Below are 7,976 nucleotides of genomic sequence, written 5' to 3' on the forward strand. Positions count from 1 at the left end.
TCCCAGTGATAGACAGATAGCACCTTGTATAAATAATCTTACCTCTTACAAGTACCGTTGTTACCACATATGCTGTGATATAAACTAGTGATAATGGTTAAAGAACTGAGTTGTCAAAAGTTTAGGATTGTCAGGGGGCTCATAGCTTAGTTGTCTACTACTCCCTCCATTCACTATTATAGTTCTAACTTTTTTCTGAATCAGATGTATATAGACACATTTACTTGTCTACTACTCCCTCCATTCTCTATCGACTCATTCCAATAAATATGTAGTCCATATTGAAATACCTAAATGGTCTTATAATAGAGAAAGAGGGGGTACTGGCTAAGACAGAAAAACACGACTCCTGACTGTGTTGGCCACTATGGAATCACATGAATCATCTTACTGAACAATCAAATGTCAAAAACACACTACAACAGAGCAATGACAATGGCTAGCGGTATTGATTTGATTTAAATTGTGGTCCACAACTCAAATCAAATCACTACACAGGATATGGATTCAAACAATGGGTGACCAGGCAGAGCGCCAAAATTGAATTGTCATATGTACCCTTATTTCATTAGTTGATTATACTTATAAAGAGGACAACACAAGCAAACTTTCCCAAACAGCCTCACCTCCCCCTGAGGTCATACATAACCTTGTTCAAACAAGTAATGTATCAGCACTAGCTACTAAAGAAACATTTTATATGTAGCAAACCACAAACATTAAACTACTTGCATAATGACAGGTATCAGCACTAAAAACAACTAAAACATCCAAAACCCAAATTGTTAAGAAAACAAAACATACATACAGAATACCTAACTGTGTGCATAAATAGGCATGCACAAAGGAACTACAAATGGCAAAAAGGTCATTAATAAATCAAGGTTCTGGTAAAACTACAACAGGGCAATCTCCTACTCCCTCCGTCTGGAAATACTTGTCATTGAATTAGATGTATCTAGATGTATTTTAGTTCTACATACATCCATTTTCATCCATTTTGATGACAAGTATTCCCGGACGGAGGGAGTATCAAGCAAAAGGATATCAGAGCTTAAAACCATACTGAACAAGTAAAGCAACCACAACAGAGACAGATAATTGTAGAACATTGAATCAACCTACATATTTGGTTCCACATGGAAGATCCAATTGTGCATGATACTAGGCAAGTCACCCAGGAATTACACATGCCTACAACAGGTATTCTACACAAACCACAATACAATTATCCCCTACCACACAACCGATTAACAATTTTACACCCAAATGAACTTAAAGCCAAACCGCTACACAAGAAATTCATTCAAAATGCAGGTAGGTAATCATACTAGGGTAACGAAGGATTTCAACTGGTCAGGACATTTCAACTCAGGCAAAATACAGGTCTTAAGCAGGATAAAAGGGGTTCCATAATCAGCAAAATATGACGGTATCCCAGGTAGGCTACAAGCAGTAATAATAATAATATCTTTCAACACAAGCGAAATCTTAAAACTGGCATCCCGGAGTCACTTGCTAGCATGCAAAAACAACGAGACATCATAAACCCTAGGTACGCTAGACCCTTCTCCCGTCGGCAGCAACGGGTGTCATCGCCGTCATCCCCGGATTAGAATCCGAGCTTGGTGCGGCGCCAGTGCCTGCGCTTGGCGTTGTACCTGAGACAACAACGAAACGGCTTAGCGGCGCCGTCTCCTCTCCATAGATCCATTACTAGCAAGCACTGGCAGCTAACGGCGGGCGAACCGGTGGAGAAGGTCTGGCGGCGGAAGTTACCTGATGGTGTTGTCGGTCCTCATGCGGATCCAGTAGGGGATGGGGCGGTTCTGGCGCTGCTTCTTGGCCAGCTTCTGCTTGATCCGGAAGGTCTTGTGCGACGGCTGCGGCAGATTGGAGGCGACGGATCAGCGCGAATCCATGAAGGACGGAACACGGGGAGCGGAATCGAAGCAGAGGGGGAGAGATTCCGGGGAGAGTGAACGGAGATGCGTACCATCGTGGCGGCGTGGACGAAGGCGGCTGCGGCGGCGGCGCGAGGAAACCCTTGGATCGGAGGAGGGGGAAATGGAGGCCGTGAGGGCTTATATAGTGGAGAGCGGTGCCGTATGGACCTAATGGGCTCGGCTAGTTCTTTGGAATGAAATAGGTCGGCGGACTGAATACTCCTGGTGGGCCATTCTGTCAAACATACAGAACTGGGCTTTCATGGGCTCGTAACGTTATGTCTGTACTCTTCTCTGTTGTGAAAACACAGAGAGACTGCGCTTTAATGGGCCCATAATGTTCTGATTCCCTCCTCCGCGTTCTCACAATAACGACTTCCTCTACTGACTTCTGTTTCCGAGTTCCAAATACATGCACATGTACTCCCCAGTAAGTTCTCAAAAAATGTACTCCCCAATATACACATATGTGTTACAGAGCATCTTCTCAAAATAAATGTGTTACAGAGCAGTTTCACACATTTAAGTGTTAATTTTTAAAATCTGTGTTAGCATAAAAATAGTTTGATATGCAACCACAGTTGTACTAATATATAAATTTGGTTGGATTTTACAAAACACTCCCTCCATTTCATAATATAAGATCTTATTACATCTAATATACTCATACTTTGATGTAATGATATATCAGAGGTAATGATATATTAATTATGAGGCAGCTGGAGTATTAAATGATAGTACTACTAATACTCTCTCCGTCTAGGTGAGTAAGTCATCTTAGGTTGTCACCGTGACCAAGGAGGAGGGGAAAATGAGAGACATTAATGTTTATTTACTAATTAATAGCATTGCATGCAATGAACTAACCACTGCATGTCGTGTTTGATAGCAGTCTCAAGTCATTAAAAGTATGCACACCCCTCGTCTCTTATTGGTTGATATGTGAAGAAACAAGAAACGAGGTAGAAGTTAATGCACCGCGCCTAAGTGTTTTGAGATTATTTGATTTTCGTAAAATGACTTACACACCTAGACGAAGAAAGTATGTAGAGTCCATTGGATGTCAGTGTAGTAAAACGAGGAGAGTCCGAGGGTACCAACCCTCCACCTAAAAAGGGTCAAGAATTGGAGATTAAAGGGTTCTGAAAAATCTAACAGGAGCTCACAGAAAACATCGGAAAAGATAACCGGCGAATGCCCTCCACACAATTGCACGCATCTCAAAGAAGGGGGCACGCACGTTGGATGGCTGCATGCGTTCGCTAGCTGGCTTTTCCTGGCAAACCCGTGCTTTCATTTTTCTTCAATAAATGCGTAAAACGGCCGCGCGCAGAGGATTGAAACTCGTAACCTCTCGCGTCGAGCGTAGGATTCCTACCATTGGGCAGAGAGTGGGCTTGTGAACATTTGTGTTAAAACAAGTTTTTATTTGGCATTGTTGAAGGTTTTTTTAATTTTGACCTGAAAATAACTTTTTCTTACTTTATCACAGGGCAGTTCCATTATAAGAGGATGACATTCTTTTATCATTGACATGATGAAATTTTTATTATTGAGAGGATGGCATTTTAATTATTAGAGGTTGGCAATTTCTTGTTGAGAGAATGGCAGTTTTCTTTTAAACAACATGGTAGTTTTTATAAATAAGAGCATGACATTTTACCAATGATAGGATGTCATTTTTATTATTATGATGATGGTGTTTTTTACCATTTAGCTGATGGAATTTTTAATAGTGAGAGGATGGCATTTTTTATTAGAGGTTGACATTTTTATTATTGAGAGCATGGCAGTTTTATTAATAAGAGTGTGCCATTTTATTAGTGGTAGGATGCCATTTTTATTATTATGATGATGACATTTTTTATCATTTCGATGATGGCATTTTTAATAGTGAGAGGATGTCATTATCATAGAGAGGATGCCATTTTTTTATTATTAGAGGTTGGTGGATGGCATTTTTGTTTTAAATGACATGGCAGTTTTATTAATAAGTGCATGGCATTTTATTAATGATAGGATGGTATTTTTATTATGATGATGATGACCTTTTTTAATCATTTAGATGATGGCATTTTTAATAGTGAGAGAATATCATTTTTTTTAATTTTTTAATGGCATGGCAGTTTTTTATTAAAAGGTCACAACATCTTTTAAATAGGATGTCATTTTTATTTTTCTAAGATGATGGCGTTTTTTATATTGAGAGGTGGCATTTTTTTGCTGCCACTTTTATTGTTACACACTAGATTTTTGGGTGATGACTGGGAACATGGCAATTTTTGTGGTTTTGTTTTCATTTTTCTGATTTTGGTTTATGACATTTTCTAAATGAAGAACTATCTAATGGGCCTTTGGGCCAATTGGGGGTGGGAGGGGGGGGGCATGGCCTCCCGCTCACGAACGAACTGTGTTCGATGGGGTTCCTTCCTAGATAAGAGCAACTCTAGTAGACCCCGCATCCCACCCCGACCCAGAAAATAACCACCAAAATGCGGGTCGGGGCGGAAAAACCTGCCCGATCAGACCCCGCATCCTGCCCTGGCCCGCAAAAAATTTTAGGGGACGCAACAAAACCTCAGTCCCAACCCGCGAATACGCGGGTTTCCCCGTCGCGGCTGCGATGCCCTACATCACAGAGAAGTAGTGGGTGGGAGGGACATTGCAGCCCGCGTGCATTTTGCCCACCCCCTTCCACCGCCGACCGCCCTTGCTTCCGCCCACCCGTCGCCGGCGATTCTGCCAAATCTGCGGGTAGAAACGCGCGGCGGGGCTGCCCACCATCCTCCAGCACTGTCACGCTGCACCGACCCCCCTTCCCCTCGGATCCGGCGAGAAGCGCCCTCGCTGACGAGGATACAGACCTGGGGTAGGGTCATAGGCCTGACCTATACGTCCTACCCAAGGTAACTACCCTGGAAGATAAGAAGACCAAGAGTCAACAGGAGAGCATCGGTCGAGTGCGTCGAGTACAATCCACTCGACGGCCACATCACTCGGAAGTCCTCCTCCCTACCGTCACTCGACTATATGGAGAGTCACTTGACCTATCGAAGACCAGGAGTCGGAAGAGAACACAACGGCCGGACGTTCACCCCTTAGTCTTTATAAGCATTAAGAGTACTTAAGGTTGGCGTTACCAATAACGCCCCTACTTTATGTACATTAAATCCCTTGTAATGGGGGCTGGCTAGGGTCCTGGCGCACTCTATATAAGCCACCCCCCTCCTCTGGGACAAGGGTTGGCACCCCCTGTAATATCACACACATAATCCAATCGACCGCCTCCGGGCACCGAGACGTAGGGCCGTTACTTCCATCGCGAAGGGCCTGAACTCGTAAACCTCGTGTGTACACCTTCACCATAGTTGAGATCTTGCCTCTCCATACCTACCCCCCTTTCTACTGTCAGTCTTAGGACCACGACAGTTGGCGCCCACTGTGGGGCAGGCATCTTAGCGACTTGCTGGTGAAGTTGTAAGTTTTACCGATCGTCATCGTCATGGTTTCTGGCGGCGGATTGGCTGAGGGCCGCGAGATCCGTCTCGGCGCGCTCGTTTTCGTCGCCGACGACTCCGCGTGGCTTCAAGAAGCTCCCCTGGACGTTGAGGCACTCCCCGTTCGAGGGGCAACGCACTTTCGAGCGTGCGTTCATGGCGTTCTCCTTCGGCAGCCGTCGACTCAGTATTAGTCAACCCCGACTGTGTTTTCACTCCCCGCCGTTCGTCCCCGCAAGCGATCCGGTCGATCACGGCTTCAGCGGTGGGTGAAACATGTGGTGGCTCGACGTTCGACCACCCATCAAGTCGCGGCAATCGAGCCCGACGAAACTCTCCACGGCATGTTCGACCTGTCGACTAGCTCCGCGGAGACCGCATCCGAGTGCGATAGCACCGACCCTGCGGCTAAAGTCTTGATTGTCGACGGACCTCATAGCCCGCCCGGTTTCCGCCGTGAAGGCGGCGAAGACGGGGGCGGCGATCCGTCGCACGTCCACGAGGAATACCGACCCGAGCCCCTCTCTTTGCAGCAGAGGGAAGAACTTTGTCGCCGCAACATGGATGCACTCAACACACCCATCATTGGAGAAACCCCCCAGGCTCGGGCCTTGGAGGAGGTGTGCCTAGCTAATTTGGCTGAGCGCACTCGACTAGATAACCTTCAGCAGGCTCTCGACGAGCGAGCGGATCCATGAGTCCATTCAACGACAGCTTTTTCCGCCTCCACCTAAGGTATACCGCACTCCGATTCAGAATCTCACAGCTGCGGCCCGAATAGCAGAGTCGATCCAACCTTCTCAGTCAGAAGCTGGGAAAGGGTTGATGCAGATCCGGGCCTTGCTTCGGGTAGCAGGAGAGCAAAACACAACAGTATCTCAGTCGTGGAATAGGATTCACAGCAGATCTGTTGCAGCGGACACGATTCAGTCGGCTCACAGCCCAAGATCGCCTCTGCGGCGGGAAGGCCGTGGGCAGTATGATCATCCACTCGACCGTGACAATCATCGTCGAGGACCCACACCTCCTCCAAGGACTGCGTCATATGTGCCTCGGCGAAAAGATGACAGGTGTCGTCACAGTGGTGAGCGCAGAGCCTCAATCGACCGAAGGGAACCGGGCTTCGATGCGAGGTCTATCCTCATTCAAGGCCTGGTCGACCGGAACAGAGCACACAGAGAAGACCCTGGCAGAGATCGTCCGAGTGGCAGCAGAGTGCATGTCTCCGGTCCCGAGTGTTTTGGCAGGGCCATCAGGGCAGCAGTGATTCCTCCCAACTTCAGGTTGGCGTCCGGAGTCAGTAAGTTCACCGACGAATCTAAGCCTGAAACTTGGCTTGAAGATTACCGAGTGGTTGTACAGATTGGCGGTGGAAACGATGAGGTTGCGATGAAACATCTCCCTCTGATGTTGGAAGGGTCAGCACGAGCGTGGTTGACTCAGTTGGCTCCGAGCAGTATACAGAGTTGGGAAGAACTGGCTCGAGTGTTCGTCAGAACTTTCGAAGGCACTTGCAAACGACCAGTGGGATTGACCGAGTTGCAGCATTGTGTGCAGAAGCCGAGTGAGACTTTGAGAGATTTTATCCAGAGGTGGTCCACTTTGCATCACGCCGTCAAAAATGTTTCAGAGCATCAGGCAGTGTGCGCTTTCAAGGAAGGCGTCAAATACAGAGAGTTGGTCTTGAAATTCGGTCGGACTGAGGATATGACTCTGACTCGGATGATGGAGATAGCAACCCGGTACGCTAACAGAGAGGAAGAGGATCGACTCTGTAGCGGGAAGAGCAAACCAATCGGCCAAGAGGCCGGTGGGGGTAACTCCAGTCGGAAACAGAAGCGTAAGGCCGAACCAGCGGCACCTGGAGAGATTGCAGCAGTGACTCAAGGGAAGTTTAAGGGAAAACCTAAGGGGACCTGGCCCCCTAAGAAGGTAAAGGATCAAGCAGGGAATGATGTGTTGGATTTGCCATGTCACATCCACACAAAGAAAGATGAAGAAGGTAATCTGATTTACCCGAAGCATACCACTCGACAATGTAGACTCCTGATCCAGTAGTTCCGGAAGAAACAACCCAATGAGAAGGATAAAGAGTCGGACACATATGAGAATGAAGAGGAAGACGATGGCTATCCCAAAGTCAATTCCACTCTGATGATTTTTGCTGATGTTGAGAGCAAGAGTCGATTGAAGGTCATCAACAGAGAAGTGAATATGGTCGCTCCGGCGGCGATGACCACATACCTGAGATGGTCTCAGACAGCCATCACGTTCGACCAGTCTGACCATCTTGCTCGTGTAGCCACTCCTGGGAGGCAAGCACTGGTGGTCGACCCCGTGGTTGGGGGCACTCGACTGACCAAAGTACTGATGGACGGTGGCAGCGGTTTGAACATCCTGTACGCTGAAACCTTGAAGGGGATGGGCATTCCGATGTCCAAACTTAGCGAGAGCAACATGAGTTTTCATGGTGTTATCCCTAGAAAGAAAGCCGAATCACTCGGCCAGATCGCCCTCGACATCGTTTTTGGTG

At 46.9% G+C, this 7,976-nt stretch overlaps 1 protein-coding gene across 1 annotated transcript; it reads right to left on the minus strand.

Annotated features, from left to right (window-relative positions):
* Positions 1-1,371: 1,371 nt before the first annotated feature.
* Positions 1,372-2,101, minus strand: LOC119337923 (60S ribosomal protein L39). The gene is made up of 3 exons (XM_037610194.1): positions 1,997-2,101; positions 1,780-1,883; positions 1,372-1,661 (listed from the first exon to the last, which is right to left on the minus strand). The coding sequence occupies exons 1-3, from the start codon at positions 1,997-1,999 to the stop codon at positions 1,613-1,615; spliced, it is 156 nt and encodes a 51-aa protein (XP_037466091.1). The 5' UTR covers positions 2,000-2,101; the 3' UTR covers positions 1,372-1,612.
* Positions 2,102-7,976: the final 5,875 nt, after the last annotated feature.

This window comes from Triticum dicoccoides, chromosome 7B (genome assembly GCF_002162155.2).
Source record: "Triticum dicoccoides isolate Atlit2015 ecotype Zavitan chromosome 7B, WEW_v2.0, whole genome shotgun sequence".
Classification (NCBI taxonomy): Eukaryota; Viridiplantae; Streptophyta; class Magnoliopsida; order Poales; family Poaceae; genus Triticum; species Triticum dicoccoides.

Bases quoted from the DNA above. Each gene is read 5' to 3' on its own strand.
- LOC119337923 (XM_037610194.1), bottom strand. The intron at 1,662-1,779 runs GTAACTTCCGCC...TTGTTGTCTCAG, and splicing joins AGGACCGACAACACCATCAG to GTACAACGCCAAGCGCAGGC.